A 19,421-nucleotide genomic window follows, 5' to 3' on the forward strand; every position below is an offset into this window, starting at 1 on the left:
ACTGTGTTTCCCGACCACAGCCTCTGTAGGGATGAGCGCAGTCATGTGTCAATTAGGGGAGACAACCGAACAAGGATATCACAAACAGAAATCTCAGAAACAGGCCCCAAACACAAACAATGTACATTCGAACAAGGAACAGGTATTCTTCGGCTGTCTGCTCACCACAATCCAAAAACAAAAAATTAAGTAAAAGAGCAATCCATTCCTCTTCCTAAAATATATGCCCTTTCCATTAAAGTCTCTGTCAAAACATATCTCTGCAGTGCTGGCTTATAAAACGTGTGGTGGAGGTAGTTCACTCAGGAGTAATATGGGTTACAAACTCACAAGCCTCAGAACATTCCCTCCTGGAAGGTCCCTTTGTGACAGCCCACACGCTAACTCTGCGCCAGCCGCGCAAGTAGGCCATGGATGCCTTGCCATTCACAGATCGCATGCTAATGCCGCAGCCGCCATGGGGAGGCCAGCCCATCTGGGACAAGCTAGTCTCCCAGCCCAAAGGCCTTGGAGGATGGCAGCTAGCTAGCAATGAGAAGAGCGACAAAGGTTAAAATTCCAGCTCTGATGGTCAGGCAGTGAAGTGGGGGGCAGGGGCGCTGTTTAATTATGCTAATGTATTCGTCTGAATCAGCCAAGAGGGGAAGTGGTAATCTCAGCGAGTGGGAAGCTCGCCAAGCCATGAAAACACACATCTCGTTGCATCCTGTGTCAGCATATGTCGCCATTATCTGTATCATGTGTCCACTGTCATGTCACAATGTACTTTCTAGAGCTTTATTGTGCCAGGGGAATTCTTAAATTTGGACCAACCTTGCATAAATAAATAACTTTCTATCAACATCATTTTCGGACAAAAATAATTTGCAAGTGACGAGCCAAAAACAAATAATCAAGTCCTACATTTAAAAAAAAGAACACCCTGAACACATTCAACATTGGCCAACTCAAAGCAGGAATTAAACCATTCTTTGACTTACTTCAACCTTGTCCTTGCTTCTTGGTAGCAAACTCATTCTGAAATTAATTCAGGACTCTTGCTACATAAATAGGTATTCAAATTCAATTACAGCAGACTAACAGTAGGGAATGGCCTCCCTTGAGGTACAGAAATTAGAAGTTAGGAGGAAAGAAAAGTAGGAAAAATATTATTTTAATAGATGTGGTCTCTTTCTTTTGCAAACTATAATGCACCAGCTGTTCATGTTAATTCATCCACATTCAAATGTAGGTCATCAACTGAGTGACCCAGAACAAGGGAAAGGAAATCATCTGGAATATTCCATTATAGCTACAAAAATGGTGAGGACTGGAGCTCTTTGAAGCAGGGGTTTCAGGATCATACTACAAGCTGATTCATTATACCAACACAGGTCAAATAAATACAAGTGAATATAAAGAAACACTGATCAGTGTTAAAAATAACGCTACAAATCCACACATGCAAACCTGAGTGTTAGGGAGCAGGTAAAAAACGAATAAACAATAGTAAATGGCAGTTAACAACACACAAATTAAAGCATACTAACCGGTATCCACTAAGTTCCAATTGTTTCATTTATTAAACTAGGTCATAAATACCTTAGAAATCATTAATGAGATTTGAAATGTGGTGGTGCTTTTGGCTGAGGGGTAGAAGCATGCGACATGGCGTGCCAGGGAAATTCCCCGTACTCACCCCGCCGACCCTTTCGAAGTGGTCCAAGTCCTGGTGGAAGTCAATGGGCTGGCCGTTGAAGGCCCAGGAGAAGGTCACGTCAAGGGCTGGATCAGAGGCCACCTGGCAGGGTAGCACGATGCTCTCGCCCACGATGATCTCCAGACTGCCAGGGCCCTGCGTGATTCGGGTTGGCTCTGTGCACGGAGCCAGCACAGATCAGTCAGATGGGTGTTTGTGCTGTTCACGCCACCACAGACTACTGAGGCATCGATAGCGGTGCCTCTAGACTCCGGGTCATTTAACAGCACCATGGGCTACTGCGATTTGTAAATGGACATTCCTGCACATTCTACAGAACCCGTTCTTGAACTCCCAAGTGACGAAAGTGTGGACAAATAACATTGGTGTCCTGAGGAACTACCAAAAATGTGAGATGATGTACTTTGAGAGATGTACAGTCTAGAAGAAACACTAGTATCAGTATTGGTCAGCAATCATTCTGACAGAGAGGATGTTTGAAAAATAGGTACATTGTATCAGTCGCTATACTAAAGATGAGTGGACATATGCCACTTTTCACACTTGGTTAGAATATGTGAACAAAAAACTTGTGGTAATGTCTTGCAACAAGTCAAATACTGTACTGCCAGACAAGGAGAACAACTGAGGTTATAACTCACCGTGATCTGCTTTATATCTTTATAACCCCACAATGCAACGCTGGCATTTCGATATCTTTTGCCCATTGGTGATACTTGTAAAAAGGTTAAGAACCACTGTTCTACATTATGGTGACTGTCAGTAAGAGGAAAAAATGTTTAAGTGGGATATAATAAGGGAAAATACATTGAGTAAGGTATCTAGAGTGAACTGGGATGCAATAGGATGGGTGGGGGTGTGGGGGGGGGTGTGGTGGGTGACGTCTTCTGAGGAAAAGGTCATGCTAATTAAATTACACCAGATTAAAGGGGTCATCTTCTGGTGCATAACAAAACGCTAATGAGGAATAAAGAAATAATAAGAGTGGCTGATACCCACACACGTGGACACACACTCACGCACGACAACCAGCCCCCTGCCATCCCCTGCCCTATAAAGCACATCGTAGTTAATGGCAGAAACAGATTATAAAGGAAAGGAGGAGAATGGAAGGACTGATTTCACAGTGCCATTAAATGAGGAAAAGGTTTACCGACTCTCCTAATGACCCTGAGTCAGCTGTGCCTTTAAAGCTGAAGCCTCCTTATACCAATCACCAAAATAGCTGCTCTAAAAGAAAAAGAAATGTCTGGACTGTCCTGAGTTATGCAGTCAGTAACCAATTTTTTTTCTTACTTTTTTTTTTTTTTTTTTTTTAACCTTTTCCAGTCCAGCTGTATTAGCCAGTCAGGAAACTTCTGTACAATAGCAGTCAGTTACTGTCAGCTACTGCCAGGGCCTGTCAGTTGTTTGGCATGTGCACAGACAGCACAGAGGGGTAGGCTAAGGGGCTTTGGAGAGATGTTTGGAAAGAGCGCATGGTATTGAAGGCAGAGGGTGGGCACCTTCTGTGGCCAAGTCTGGCGGAGGTTAGCAAAAGCTTTGAGAAGTGTGGAACTCTTTGGATTGCCAGATTAGCTCATTTCTTCCAAATGACAGAGATTAAATGTATTACAGAATGTAGACATTTGTTAAGTACGTTATTTAGAAGTACACATTTTGGATGGAAGCCATTTGTCCTTTCATTTGAAATGTGTGTAACAGAGGCCATCCCCTACTACAAATGCTCATAACACTACGCTCCTGGTTATTTTATTATAATGCCTAACAGATCATCGCAGGCTACACTTAAAATGTGACTTGGCACCAGGAGACCAACGAAAGCAATCACAACAGCAAAGCCTTTGAAACTTTAAAGTACACTTAAAGCTCGACACTACTGGGAAAACATATGTGAGCGAAATTGGAGAGCAACTGACCTGTGATCAGCAGCCGGCCTGCCATGCTTGCACTGCCAAATTGGTTTTTGGCGATGCACGTGTAAATGCCCCCGTCTCGCTTAGTCACGTTGGCAATCCTTAGCGTTCCATTAGGGAAGAGCGAGAACCTGAGGGAAACAACCACCGCCGACCATTTTGAAGAACACATTTTTATCCTAGGGCGAGTAGGCATGGCATGAGCTGGCAATTCGACAGTAAATCTTGGCGCCAGCAAGAGTGCCTTGACGGGTGACGCTATTTATGCGGTGTCTCTTACCGTTCGTCTTTGTGGAGAACCTCGCTCCCTCGCTTCCACACACTGATGGCTCTGGGCGAGGCGTTTGGCCGGCACTCCAGGTTCACCTCGCTACCGGCGCGAGCCTTCAGTGTGCTCCTCAAAGGGCTCTGAGAGAAGTCGGGTGGTGAGGCTGTGCGAGACAGAGAGATTTGGCCCGCAGACGAGGTTTAATGCCGCTTTGATAGAAGCCGTGACCAGCAGCGATTGCCTTTCTTACGGCCTCCGGCGGTAAGAATAAAAAAGGGGCGCCCTGCCTTCAAGGGAAGTCTTTGAGATTTAAGACTTTAACAAATGGAGCCATCGACTGGCGCAGTTGGGTGTCGAGACAGAGCTTCTGGTTCTGGGCTGTGACCTGACTGTCTCGCATTAAGTCATCTTCTCAACATGGCATGTGGTAGGATTTGGTTACACAGGGTTCCGCAAAGGGGCTGAAATCAATATGTCATGATTTACATGCATGAACTCCAGAAAGAACACAGCTACGACAAAACACTTGTCAAAGCGGCAAAATCAATATGAAGCAAAAGCTAGGCTTTGAGGCGCTCAGGCAGATGAATATTGTCACTGTTGCCCTGGGTGACATTTTGTGGGTTGATAGCAGGGGTAGGCAAATTTTATGAAAAAAAACCCCAAACATAACAGGATTAAGAGATAGAAAGATGGCCTGGTTAAAAATAAATAAATCCTGATCCAAGGTTTTACAGTGTTTTCTTTTTTTTTTATATCATCGTTTTATTTATTACTGACATTTCACAATATTCACAGAACTCCAATGCCTTGCTATATATAGAACATGTTTCAACATATAAGGGGGAAGGAAAAAAAAAAAAAGGCAAAATGGTCTAAGGGTAACCACCTCAGCTTATACTGCTGCATGCCTTCACATCTAAAGTAGAACCACATACAGTATTGTATTATGAGACAGGACCACTCACTCTGAAAGGTGTAGATTTCCACATTGTTTTCTTCCATGGATTCATTCTGATAGTAACTGTTAGTCTGACAAGTTGCCGTGTTGTTTGTGTGCTGGGCCTATAAGAACTGTCCTGAAGTTGCTGGCTTATTTAGGCTGATGGTGATGTTTGAATGGAATTAGAAGAGGAATCCATAACAATGACTGAAGCACTTGAGATATTGCTGATGATACTAAATGACCAGTTATAGCATGACCAGCAGGTACAACTGAAGTAAAGGAGAGGATGTTTTAAGTGCCAGCAAAAGATTGTTTTACTAACCTTTACCTAGGCAGCAAAGTGTTGAGTAACTATTCAGTCAGTGTTGGAATGAATTTGGGGAGTGCAGTAAAAGGGAAAGCCTGTGAGGTTCTGGCCTTTATTTCGGAGCGGAGAGGTGAAGCCCTTACCTAGCACCATCAGCTCAGCGGTGGCATAAATGATCCCGTGCTTGTTCTCTGCCACGCACTGATACATCCCCCCATCTGAGACAGTCAGCGAGGAGATGGTGAGGGCACCATTCTCTATTAACACCCGGCCCTGTGGGGGGTCACACGCGAGCACACACACACACACACACACACACACACACACACACACACACACACACACGGTAGTCTACGTGCAGGAGCAGGCTATTACATTTACATTTATAAGCACAGATGCAATTACTCAGAAGCACCACTTTAGGAACTATAGGAAGAGAAGCAGAGAAAGAGTGTATGAGAGAGAGAGACTTTTCAAATACTGTTCCACTGTATTTATAGCATACATTTTCAGACTGTTTTGTGAGGGGCAGTTGAGGAAGAGGTGCTGGATATAAGGGGTAGACAAGCAGGCCAGCAGGCAAAACTCGCTGACCCTCAACTTCGGCACCTAGGGTGGCAGCGCTACTGTTTTAGCAGCCATGGCACACTAACACTCGTCTCATTTGGCAACAAAGGGCTGTTTGAAAAGTGAGCGAGACGCAGTTCAAAAACTGTCAGCTAAGCTTGACGCCCATCAGCTGTTTTTTTAAAGCTGGAACTCAGCACAGCATGCCTGGCATGGACACAGGCTACTAAGGGACAGACAGTGAGGGAGTGAGCGAGACAGAGACAGACAGAGGGAGGTCATTTGCTTGTGATTGGTCCAAATTGAGGCCACAGCTAATGTGTCCACTGTTGCTGCTCTGTTGCCTCGTTACAGCACTACTAGTCTTGCCACGCTAGCTTTGGCTTGCTGAGAAAGTTAATATTATTTTGCTGTGCAGAAGGGGCACTGTGCCCTGACCTCATTTCATAACAATAGGACACAGAATTCGGAGTTTTGTGTAATACCGCAACACCAGTGACAGCTTAATAGGGACACTTTTTTAATAGGGACACTTTTTATCTTATAGTTACAGTCGGGCAACCCTGTCCCTTCAGCCGCCACAAATAAGAGGCTGAAGTTGATGCAGCTGCCCTCAGTATAAAACATTGAGTGCAGCCGCTGTCAGTAAACCAAGAAAAATGTTTCAATGTTCTATTGTTTAGTTCACAGTTTCACCTGCAAACTGGAAAAGCCCAGCCATTCATGCAGAAATATAATGTAAATTATATATTTCACTTTCTAAATAAAGTTTACATAAAACCTTTGTGGGTGACATGCTTACTAGGAGTTTCTGAGAAGGTTGTGCAAACTGAAAACAAACAGAAGTGGAGTGCATGAAAGAAGCACTGGGCAAGAAAGGGCAGGAGAACAGCAGGAGGGTTGAGCTAAAAGCCCCTTCATCCTTTAATGGCTGTTTCACACCATGTTTCTTACTGTCAGTAAAACCCATTTTGGCTCATGGCTTTCTTACAATAGTTGTTATCGATCATTTTTGCTATGGGCCATGTGAATTTGTACATTTTCCAGCCATCTTTCATAGCTAACCTTGGACATATGTCAAATAAAGCCAGCATCTGAGTTTGTCTGAAGTGTTCCACTGTACCTCAGACATGAGTGTTTCTCCATCCTTCAGCCAGCTGTAGGAGGGCTTAGGCTTCCCATTGGCTTTGCACTCCCAAAATAGGTTCTCCTCGATGGACAAGGCCATGTTTGTCATTGTCTGTAGCCAATGAGGTTTGGCTATGAAGAGACAATTGTAAGTCAATGGTAAAGTACTGAGGACTCTGTAGGAAACTAAAGATAGCAATTCAAGTGCAAAAATACATGTACAGGCTTAATATTTGAACATTAGTATTACATTACACCACATTCCATATTATTATGCAAACTGGATTTAAGTGTCAAAGATTTAATTTTTTGTTTTTTAGTTAAACTCATGGATGGTGAGTCTCTCAGGGCTCTTTGGATCACTGAAATCAATCTCAGACACCTGTGATAATTAGTTTGCCAGGTGAGCCCAATTAAAGGAAAACTACTTAAGAAGGACGTTGCACATCATTAAGCAGGCCACAGGTTTCAAGCAATATGGGAAATAAAAGTGTCAAATAATGCAATGCCTTGGACAAGGTATGAAAACATTAGATATTTCAAGAAACCTTAAGCGTGATCATCGAACTGTGAAGAGATTTGTATCTGATTCAGAGCACAGACGGGTTTGTGCAGATAAAGGCATAATGAGGAAGGTTTCTGCCAGACAAATTCATTGGATTAAGAGAGCAGCTGCTAAAATGCCATTACAAAGCAGCAAACAGGTATTTGATGCTGCTGGTGCCTCTGGAGTCCTGCAAACCTCAAGGTGTAGAATCCTCCAGAGGCATGCAGTTGTGCATAAACCTACTATTCGGCCACCCCTAACCAGTGCACACAAGCAGATATGGTTGGCCCAGACATACATGAACACTAATTTTCAAACAGTCTTGTTTACTGATGAGTGCTGTGCAACCATGGATGGAGTAGTGGATGGTTGGTGGATGGCCACCGTGTCCCTTGCTGACGTCGCAGCCTTGTTGGAGGTGGCGGAGTCATGTTTTGGCCGGAATCATGGGGAGAGAGCTGGTAGGCCCCTTTAGGGTCCCTGAAGGTGTGAAAATGACCTTGGCAAAGTATACAGAGTTTAATGACTGACCACTTTCTTCCATGGTACAAAAAGAAGAACCGTGCCTTCCGTAGCAAAATCCTCTTCATGCATGACAATGCAGCATCTCATGCTGCAAAGAATACCTGTGTCATTGGCTGCTATTTTCATAAAAGGAGAGAAACTCATGGTATCCTCCCCTGACCTCAACCCTATTAAGAACCTTTGGAGTATCCTCAAGCAAAAGGTCTATGAGGGTGGGAGGCAGTTCACATCAAAACAGCAGCTCTGGGAGGCTATTCTGACATCCCGCAAAGAAATTCAAGCAGAACCTCTCCAAAAACTCAAGTTCAATGGATGCAAGAATTGTGATATCAAAGAAGGGGTCCTATATTAACATGTAACTTGGCCTGTTAAGATTTTTTTTTAAATTGAAATAGCTTTTGATTTCAGTAAATGTGACCTCTCAATGCTGCAAATTCAACAAATGACCATTTTCAGTTCTTTACAACCTATAAAATGTTTTGAAACTGTTGTACATCATTTGTTTCTTTATTTTTGAAAAAATACTGTCATCATTGGGAGGTTTGTTCAATACAATACAATCTATACTCTAACGGTTGATGACTTGAACATTATACTGACTGTCATTTGCATTGACCATTTAGGAAAATCAGAGAAAAATATCATTTGCATAATAATTTGGAACGCAGGGTAGTACAATATTAGCCCCTTGCACTAGAGTCTACAAATTCATTTTGATCATGCAATGAATTGTATAAATTCTGTTGAATTTATTTCAAATAAGCTTTTTCTGCTCCTTACTGCTATTCTTTTCCATAAAATCCTCAAAATTATTAATAACTGCAATAGTATGTCTTGCTGAGAGAAACACATCATGTACATAAAAGCCTCTTCACCGACAACAAAGACTTCACCCAGGTGGTTTCTTTCTTCCCCTACAATACTTTGCTGTTCTCTCTTCCATAAGGATAATACACAGTAGGGTGGGACTGGAGTCAAAGTAAAAGCAATAAAGTGCACTGCTTTCAGAGAAGCGTATGGGTATGAATCGGTTTAAGAAAATGAGAACCACGACCCTTCCCCACAACCACGACCCCTCCCCACTGCCGCCTGGGAAAATGTGACAATTCTATCACACCGAAGGCATGCTCCCTCAGCTCAACACAAATAAATCCTCTGACCTCATTCTGCAGGCCTTATTACGCGTCTGCCCGGTAGACACCCTCCCCAATGCCTGTATACTGAGTGTGAGTTCAATTAACGCTGGAGTATAATTGCATTTCAAAAATAATCTATTATGAAGAGGACGAAAAAGATGAGAGTCTCCATTATAAAACCAGCAGCTCTCTGCATACTATGAGTTTTGGAGCACAGTAAACTAGTTGAGAAGAGACGAATCAGAATGTGTTTGCGTATCTACAAACATCCAGTTAAACAAAAATCAAAGTTACTGATAATGGGAAATGATTCAGGTTGCTCTTTATGGTGTTCTTCAAATATCAAGAGGGGTATTGAGTGTCTAGAGGTTTAGGCCATTTGATGTGATGGCAACGTGTCCTAATGCTGGGCAGTATCGTGATCATATGGGTTATGCATTGGAGCAGCTCCTCTTCAATGTGCATCATTTGTGACTTGACCTTGCTTTGAGTTACAACACATGACACAGTGAGTGTAACGTTCATTGCATTCAGACTTATGCATCACGATGAAAATGGCTAGATGCCTTGACAAGCACGCCAATGTGTATGCTTGGAGAAGAAGTGATATAATCATTCCCGGCAGGCCCAAAAGGTTTTGCTGACCTTCTCAGTTTAAGCCTTATTATTGATCAAATAGTATGATCAAATATGGCAAAAGCTCCAACATGTCCACTCAACATGTCTTGTGCTAATATGGAAGAATGCTTGCTCTTTGATTTGTACAGACTCCCAGATGGGAATTACTGCAGAGATTCGGCTGGCCCCAAATTCACCAGCAGAGAGCAGTGAGAATTTATGGTGTACATAATTGTATGTTTTAGTAAGTGCATTGTTAATAACAAACAGCTGCTGCAGCAAAAAAAATAAATAAATTGCTTGCCAACTTGCTTGTGGTTTCCATAGACATTAAATGAACACTTTACCATGGAAAGACAGGCGGCCTCGCACCGCATTCTTCCCTCGGTTGTTCTCCGCCACACACTCGTACATCCCAGTGTCTTCCTGCTGAAACCGTGGGATCTCCAAAATGGCATTGGAGTTCCTCAGCTTGACTTTACTGGGGAACGGAACGTCGTTGGTCCTTCTCCAGCTGATCTTAGGTACTGGACTGTGGAAAGGCAGAAAGAGCACCGTTAGCTGGAACACATGTTCTCCTAAGAACCCTCTCCTAGTTCACTTCAAGCTCTTTACAGAATAGTCTACACATGCTCCCGAGAATGGAGTTAAATTCTTCTGTTACTGAATAGGTAAACGCACGACAGGAAAGGATCTATTTCCTCATCAGTTTCTTTGACGCAGGTGCCCGCTTGAGGAAATTCTACTGTGAACATATCTGATTCACACTCATGTCTGGTGTGATATTGCTATTTGCTCCCTGAAAGCCTGTAATCTCCGCTTCTTTGAAAATGCGCTTTTTCCTGTACTAAATGAGGCCTCTCCTTCCCAGCCTCTGAGAAGAGGCATCCAGCTCATTTTCCACACTACTTAAGAAGTAAATCTTGTGGGTTATTGCTCTGTGAAAAGCAGACCATTACACTAAGGAGTCTCCTGTGGGAAAAAAATTGCCATTGCAGATGGCTAATCGCATTAGAAAAGGACCTAAAGGAATGATCTTCAATTTCATGTCTCCTGCAATGGTGTATCAAAAAAGAATAAAACTGCATGATAACTAAGCAAGGTTCTGAACACCAGCTCAACATTACACACACACACGCACACGCACACGCACACGCACACGCACACGCACACGCACACACACACGCACACACACACACACACACACACACACACACACACACACACACACACACACACGTGCACTCACACGAATGACTTACTTCCCCAAGGCAAAGCATTCCAGTTTCAGAGAAGATCCTTTAGCAGCAGGTACAGTGTCAGGGAAATGAACTTCTATTTTGGGCTCATACTCTCCCATTGCTCCTGTAATGGGCAAACAACACACCATGTTTTTCATCAGTGATTTATGGTATACACACTTCAGGCTCCTGTACACAGACAACCCAGCAACAAGAGGACAATGGCAAAGAACAGGAAGAAATACAGAGAAGATTCATAAAAGAAAACACACAGAAAGCTTTATAAAAGCATTCTCTGAGTAAAACCAGTATGTGGCCTTGTGCTGACATTGTCAGAGCTACAGGTTAGCTTCTAGTTCAGCCATCAAAAGACTGGCATTTAGCAAAAGATCTCTCAAACAACCTTTAGAAAAAAGGGGACCTTTCTTAAAAAGGCATCTTGGTCTGAATCTGAGATTGTATCTCATTGGAAGCAAGCCATTCTGAGTAGATATAAAAGATGGAATCTGGTACGGATGAAGGCTCTTACCATCATTTCTCAGCACAAGAGGTGTGGGAGAACTAAGCACTTTCTCCTTGGTGATACTGTTGTTCACAACACACGTGTAGTTACCCACGTCCGATGGCTCCACCTTGGCAATGTATAGGTTCCCTGTCTCCTGGGACACAAAGCGTCTGCTGTCTTGCTGAACAAAGTAAGGGTACTCATTGAAGACCCAGGCGAAGGTGAGCTCTAGAGAATTGGACAGAGACAAGCCCTTAGGTAAGACACCTTAATCTAGCCCTTGACACCTTAACCTGTCTCGTTGACACCTTAGCTTCTCCCTTTGACACCTCTGGATCAGAATTATTATCTTTGTGCTGGAGTGAACTCTATGGGTGAAAACCCCAGGCCACTTGTGTGAACCTGTGAGCAAATCCACAGATTAGCCTGCAAGGGCAAAGGCATCCTTGGTGGCCTCCCTTCCACCATGCTGAAGGTATTCACAGCCTGGGTAGCAGTTCTTGCTTCTTGCCTTGAAGGTATGTACAGCCTGGCTAGCTGTTCTTGCTTCTGAAGGCAACAGGAAAGGGAGCGAAACAAACTAGATTAAAATTGTCTCACAGGTCCTCTCCTGACACGTGCCTGGTCCGGATATACGCATCAGCAGCTGGGGACGGAGGCTCCTCGCTCGGTGTCGTTCATGCCTGGTCAGCCAGGCATGAACGACGCAAGGGGGGGGGGGGGAGAGGTCTGCTAGGGTGCGTTACCGTGCCATCCACAGAAGTGGCAGGGAGAGGAGGAGGAAAAGGAGACAAGAAAAACAGACAACAGCAAAACGGTGTCTTTCAGAAGCAGGCACGAGCGCTGCGAGCTACCAAGGTGTGTGCCACGCTTAACACTCATGCCAAGTCACCAATGGAGGTATCTCCAGTCCTCTGACCGCAGATGCGACAGGGATTATGACAGCCAACTGGCTGCCTAAAAAGCTCGATTAGGCTAACAAGTAGAGTTAGCATTTGTTGACTGACTTGAAAGCTATAGAGAGATAGCGCGCCCTTGACTGAAAAGGGCTTGTATTATGCAAAAGAAAAAAAAAATACAGAACATGTCGTTCTCACACATGTAATTGCACAGAAGAATCAAACAAGGCACAAACGGCAAATGACTGAGACACTTAGGAAGAATTCTTACAGTGTGTGCACAGGCTGTGAACCATGATTTGCAAGATGCCTCTTGATATAATAATCATGTAATTGTGTTTTACCATCACCATCTCATCACCCTCATACAAGGGCTAGAAGCAGAGTGCATAAGTTTCAATGGGCACATCACAGACACAGTTATACATGGTATGCATGCCTTTGAAAGTGAGGAACACAACAAGCTAGTTGTGAAAATATTACCTAAATGGAGGCCATAAATCAAAGAACTCTAAACAGCAACATGGTTTTTGTCGTAGTATTTGTGATATTTTATCTCTGAAAGATCCATTTTTTTGGGAACATGTGGTACTAAATGTATAATACGACTATTATATCATTATTTACTTTTGTTCATCTGGTCTACATCTCGACTATCCATGTGGCATTTAGGATTTGACACCATTGCTCATTTACCTAGTGAATCCATGAATCCCCTGGTTCTCATTCTGAGTTTTACAGCCTTGAGCTGTGAACTAGAAAGTTTTCCTCTGGCTAAGAAGGAAACTGAGCTGGCCAGAATGTGTCCAACTAAGCATTCGCCATTGTATTTTAGACATGATAATCTCACTATCGATTGCTTGTTTGGAGCAGCAAATGCAGTCTGGTGAGAAATATATTGCTTTCCGATTGGACTGAAATTCCAAGTCGAGGAATACATTTCTATTTGCCAAGCAGAATGTAGTCTAATTGAAAACAAAGTGATTCAAATGTAACAATAAATGGAGGCCAGGCAGGTAAGTATAAGGAGGGATTTAGGAAAAAATATCAGCAGTTTACCAGTTTTACTTTTTTAAAGTAACTATAGATTGTCTCAAAAATACAGTGCAGACCAATGACATAAATGACATTGCAAGAATTACTGTCTCATTTCTGTCTCACTGCGCTGGTTAGTTAGTGCAAGCTTTTATAAAAGGTAACAATATGAAAATATTACATCAGGGGTTTCCAATACCAAATGGGATTCCCATACTTTAACTAGTCAAATGATTAATCACACATTAATTATCATCTTCACAAATCCTAATAGTTAGCCTATGAAACAAATCCCATGACTTCTAATGTCTCATCTGTTTCTGTAACCACTGTGGCCTCAAGTTGAAATGGAGGTTTCTCACTATCAGTCTTTCATTTTCATTTGGGACATTGTAGCTTTCTAAATAGACAGGCCTAAAATTTTCAAGGTTTCAGATGGCCACAGAAAATCTAGGGAGCTACTGAGCATACAGGACAGAATGATTGTGACTGACTCTGATGGAGTGCAGCTTATGCACCGAGAAGTTTTATTTAGTTTTTTTTCCTTTTGGAATCACTAAAATAGTGGTTTCTATGCCTCAAGCTCCCATTTGGGAACTTCCAGTACATCAGACTTCAAACTCATCCTAGCCGCATTTGTCTTACTGGGAAATGATCCACAGCTGTATTGATATGTTACTAAATGGCAGGCACAATATTCCTGTGCTGCCTTTAATATAAGAGCTCTGTGCACTTCTTACACCCTGTGTCTTCTGGGTAATTATGCTCTGCAAAGCATGAGACATGAAAAAAGCTGTTTCTAACAAAAACATCCATATAAAACAGCCTTACCTCCAGAATGCATAGGGGTTCCACACAACAGAACAACACCTTGGCCTTCCCGCACATTCACAGCACTTCTTGTCTGGGTTTTGAAATTTTCTAGATCTACAAAATAACATACATGTACATAGACATAGACATGAGACACAGAGACACTATAGAAGTCGTATTTTAACATTTGGCCATACTGGAGGCAAAGCACTCTAGCACATGTTATTATCAAATGAGGCCTGATCTTTGCTCTGTAACAGCATCACCCTCCATGTCAATGTAGTTCTACCTCATTCATCTTCCTATTCAAGTTAGGAGGAGGAGGAAACTCAGGCAGCCTGCTCCAACACCTGGCCTGGGAAAAAGCCTCCTCTCTGCTCCAGAGCTGAAGAGCTAGTAGCAGGCCAGGTTGCTAGTTTCACATTCTCGAGCAGACTGAACTCTCCAAGGAAAACATAACGGGGTCAATATGACTGTTAATATGAATAGGGAGGGGCAGTGATGGGGTAAAGCAAGATTGGGTGGGCAAGGTGGAAGCGCTCAGGCCGGCTTCACCCAATGAGAAACTCCTTGGTGGAGCAGAGACACATCCCAGACTGTCTCCAGCTCATGTCTGTTGAGCGAGTCACAACGTCCCACCGTCACAGCACGAAAGGCTTAAAACCAGAGGGGCCGAGGCCTTGTGGTTGATTAACGAGTGCTTGGGCCGGAATCTATATGGTTTGGCCCATGCCAAACATTTGAGGAAGGACCAGGCACTTATATAGTGAAGAACATTAATATCAGTCCAGCAATGGAGGTAAAGGAGGTGAACTCAGGAACTGAAGGCTGGTGCCATGGGATTCTCTCTCTGTTTGTTTTATTGATTTCTTATGAACCAGCACATTCAGCTTTTCCATTAAAGTTTATATATTAGTGGCGTGATATGGTTCATCATGATGTATGAGGTGAAAACTTGAAATGAAACAAATCAGACCATCCTAGGTCTGTATGCCTCACTAACAAAGAACAATATAAATTCCTATACAATTTTGGTTCCTAAACATATTGTTGCAGCTATGGACAAACAGCTAACATGTAAAAAAAGCATTAGACTCCTTGATAAGACTGCTGATTTATTTGCCTAAAATAACAGTCTCACCTTTAAAACAGGTAATTAACACTGGCAGCAATAGGACCCTATTAAACCAACACTCCTCTTCTACTACCCAATGATCAATAACGGAAATAAATGTCAAGCAAGTCCTTTTAACCATTCCCCTGAAGTAAAATTTATTATCTTACCCATGAGGATAGTGGCAGCCTGTCTCCTAAGAGAGTCAGGTGCTCTCTTTGGCCAGATAGCCAATCAATTGCAAGTCGGAACAATATGGAGAAAGAAAGGGCAGAGGACCTTCCAGGACCCTGCAGGACCCTACAGGACCTGCACTTCAAGCATACAAGGCTCTTATCTTGTCTACAAGTTGAGGTCAAGAGGAGAGGCATTAGCAACATCAAAAGTTACATGGGTTCACTCATAAGCTGGGATTGACGCTACGCATCCTAATTTATTTTACTGTTACATTAATATAGCCTTATAAAGTTAACCTCCATCTTTGGACCTATTGATTCCAAGTTTGCCTTTATTTCTCCAGTTCAGTTCCTATGGTCATAGAGTGAGTCAAAGTTTAGTGACTCCCCTCTTTTTAAAGTTGAAGCTCTGTAATTGGTTAGTTAGTTGTAATGCACATATGACACAAGTTACTAAAATACCTTCAAATGACAAGTGAGCCATTTTTATTCTCTGACTCACTGGTGAGAAGGTGAGTCATCACACATTAGTTTTACTTTAAAATTTTACTTACATTAAAAAAAAAAATACTGAGGTGAAGACCCCAGTGACTTTAATATTTTCAATGTTAGAGTCTTGATACACCATAAAATGTAAAGAGCAATTATAACAATTGCTGAGCTGAGTCAAGTTGAAAAATACACTGTGTGCACATTTATTAGGCAAGAGAGTATTTTGACCATATCATTTTTATGCCCATTTTCCAACTACAAGCTATATAAACTTGAATGCTTATTGGATTTAAGCATATCTGGTGATGCACATTTGTGAAATGAGGGAGGGTGTGGCCTAAGGATATCAACACCTTATATCAAGGTGTGCATAATTATTAGGCAGCTTCTTTTCCTCAGGCAAAATGGGCCAAAAAGAGAGATTTATCTGACTCAAAGTCAAAAATTGTAAAATGTATTTCGGAGGAATGCAGCATTCTTAAAATTGCTAAGATATTGGGGTGTGATCACAGAACCATCAAATGCTTTGTTGCAAATAGTCAACAGGGTTGCAAGAAACGTATTGAGAAAAAAAAGATGCAAATTAACTGCAAAAGATTTGAGAAGACCAGGAACCCATTATCCTCCAGGGCTGTCATACTCTAGACCTGCAACCTACCTGGAGTGCTCAGAAGTACAAGGTGTTCAGTACTCAGAGACATGGCCAAAGTAAGGAAGGCTGAAACCCAACCACCACTGAACAAGACACATAAGGTGAAACATCAAGACTGGGCCAAGAAATACCTGAAGACAGATTTTTTTTTTCAAAGGTTTTATGGACTGATGAGATGAAAGTAACTCTTGATGAACCAGATGGATGGGCCCATCTTCGACTCAGATGCCAGCAAGGTGGAGGTGGAGTACTGCTAGGGTTGGTATTATTAAAGATGAGCTAGAAGACACTTTTTTCAAGCAGTGGTACATGAAAAGGTCTGCATCTTTCAAGAAGATCATGATTTTTATGCAAGACAATGCTCCATCGCATGCATCGAAGTACTCTACTGCGTGGCTAGCAAGTAAAGGCCTTAAGGATGAAAGAATAATGACATGGCCCCCTTCCTCACCTGACCTAAACCCTATTGAGAACTTCTGGGCCCTTCTTAAATGTGAGATTTCCGGTGAAGGAAAACAGTACATCTCTCTGAACAGTGTCTGGGAGGCTGGGGTTGCTGCTGCACAAAAAGTTGATTGTCAACAGATTAAGAAACTGAGACTCCATGAACGGAACACTTGTTATTGAAAAGAAGGGTTGCTATATTGGTCACTTTTTTTTTTATGTCAGAAATGTTCACTTGTAAATTCTTAGTTGTTTGTTTTTTATTCTCACTTTAACAGATGAAAAAGCGAGATGGGAAAATGTGTTTTTTATTTAGTTGCATAATAATTCTGCACACTAATAATTGCCCAATAATTATGCGCACACAGATATTCTCCTAAGAAAACCAAAACCTAACTTTTAATTTCTTAAATATTCAGGTTTGAGGATTATTAACATTGTAGATTGACCGAGAGCACTGTAGTTGTTCAATAATGAATCCTCAAAAATACAACTTGCCTAATAATTGTGCACACAGTGTAGTTTCAAATTCTTGATTTATCACGTCATAAAAGGGTTAGACCCCTACCAATCTTTGCCTTCAGATGCAAATTGCCTTAAGGATAAAAAAAGTACTAGATCTGACAGATATAAACAAAGGAACAAACAAAAAATAGCTTAATTACTGCATACCACTGTGTATTTTGGCAAACCCATGGGTTATGGAACAACCAGCGTGGGAAACATGACTTTCGGTGCATGATAGCATGAGTCAATACACAGTGTTCAAAGATTACGTTAAAGCTGGCGACAAATGGGAATTGATGATAAAGTCAAACATCGCTCCTTCCTTGTCAGCTTGCTGCATCTGACATCCACCTCAATTTTTGCTTTCTTCTGCTGACCTGAGAAATCTGATTCACTGACTGGTAGTCAGAACAGTCACAAAAGATGAGGAAAACTACAAAAGCTCTTATACACAGAAATACAGAGAGGCATGGACCCCACTCACATGCACACCTCACTCACTGGTCTAGAACGGTATGTTCTGTCCCCGCGCTCGAGTGTTCCTGCAGTGTATGCTTTGGTGTCTTTGCTATGTGAAGGACTTGCTAATTAGCTTATGACTTGAGCCTGCATGAACTCCATACTGAGCCGTGCAGGGGATGCAGAAGCACAGGAAGTAGTGCATTAACTCACAGGCAAACTGCAGACTGGCTCTCCGGCTTAGAATGGTTCCACGGGTGTTGGAAGCAGAGCACTGGTAGATGCCGGTGTCCTGGTCCCGGTCCAGCCCCTTAATGATCAGATTCCCTCCAGATACACGACGCCTCGCATCAGCACGGAGATCAATGAGTGTCCCATTTAGAGACCATCTGCAGAGATGCAAACACAATCACGTCTCCAATCACAGGACAGCCCCGCTTGGGACTGTTCATCACAAGCATTGATCTGATCAGTTCACCTTTATTATGTTCAGCAGAACAAAGAATTAATCAAAGCTCACACATTACATCTGCATTTGTGTTTTGTTTTTTTGTTTTTTTACAATTCTCTTGCAGAATTTACATACATGTAGGAACTGATGAGGAAGCATAGCAATTTGTCATCTTTAATAAATGGTAAATGTTTTGAAAATGAATGGAAATAACTAGCGCAGTCATTTCCATTTTTTTTATGTGAGATTCTAAAATTCCAACTATTCATATACATTATATAGATACAAAATTACAAATACTTAAAAAAAATAATGTTATGTATTTAAACATTTTCAATTACACAATATCTAAAATAGATTATAAGTTTTTACTCCTATCAAGCATTCAAAACTGCTGGTACTCTTTCTACAGGCATTTAGTTTAACAGAACTCAAAGGAGACTGTTCATTTACCTTATTCATTAGTTTTGGGGCTTGGATAACTATATGTGCAGAATAAGGCACATTTTAAAGTGCAGGATTTGTTCTTGGCCTCTGACAGCATGAAGACCAAAGAAGTGTGAATGCAAGTAAAGCAGACCATTAGGCTGAAAATAAGCTAAATCAACCAGGGATACAGTTGAAGCACGCATCCCAGGGCCAACTCTTTGGTATGTTATTAATGCCCTAAATTCAATTACCTGCACAAATTACAAACACAAACAAAACACCATCACATGTAGCGTGACAACAGCACTGAGCTTATAGAGCATGCTGAAAGGTTATCCCAGATATTATTTCTGGAGTTGCATTATTATTGTAAAAAACAATTCTGTAGATACAATACAGAAAAAATCCAACTAACCTTACAATCTGAGCAATTTCTAGGGCAAAGAAAAGTATGGGCCAAAAGGTCCTCTTAGCTGCGTGAAGAAAAGCTCTCTTAGCGTGCCACTCCTAGAATTTAGAACACCACTAAAGCAGTCTATACGTGCGG

General features: G+C 42.1%; 1 protein-coding gene across 3 annotated transcripts in view; it reads right to left on the reverse strand.

The window, feature by feature from the left end:
- cntn3b (contactin 3b) overlaps positions 1-19,421 on the reverse strand; it is a 48,607-nt gene that overhangs the window by 10,189 nt on the left and 18,997 nt on the right. For 2 of the 3 annotated variants that reach the window (XM_081717805.1, XM_026999658.3), the window contains exons 4-13: positions 18,208-18,383; positions 14,169-14,264; positions 11,428-11,631; positions 10,920-11,022; positions 10,005-10,189; positions 6,827-6,963; positions 5,280-5,409; positions 3,896-4,046; positions 3,619-3,746; positions 1,679-1,854 (exon numbers count right to left, since the gene is read on the reverse strand). In XM_081717805.1, the coding sequence (XP_081573931.1) occupies positions 1,679-1,854; positions 3,619-3,746; positions 3,896-4,046; positions 5,280-5,409; positions 6,827-6,963; positions 10,005-10,189; positions 10,920-11,022; positions 11,428-11,631; positions 14,169-14,264; positions 18,208-18,383 (1,486 nt within the window). The remainder of the gene's footprint in view (positions 1-1,678; positions 1,855-3,618; positions 3,747-3,895; positions 4,047-5,279; positions 5,410-6,826; positions 6,964-10,004; positions 10,190-10,919; positions 11,023-11,427; positions 11,632-14,168; positions 14,265-18,207; positions 18,384-19,421) is intronic. The other variant, XM_081717806.1, reaches the window with a different exon arrangement.

The sequence above is a fragment of the Electrophorus electricus genome, chromosome 7, assembly GCF_041902795.1.
Source record: "Electrophorus electricus isolate QZ-2024a chromosome 7, ASM4190279v1, whole genome shotgun sequence".
NCBI classification, from domain to species: Eukaryota; Metazoa; Chordata; class Actinopteri; order Gymnotiformes; family Gymnotidae; genus Electrophorus; species Electrophorus electricus.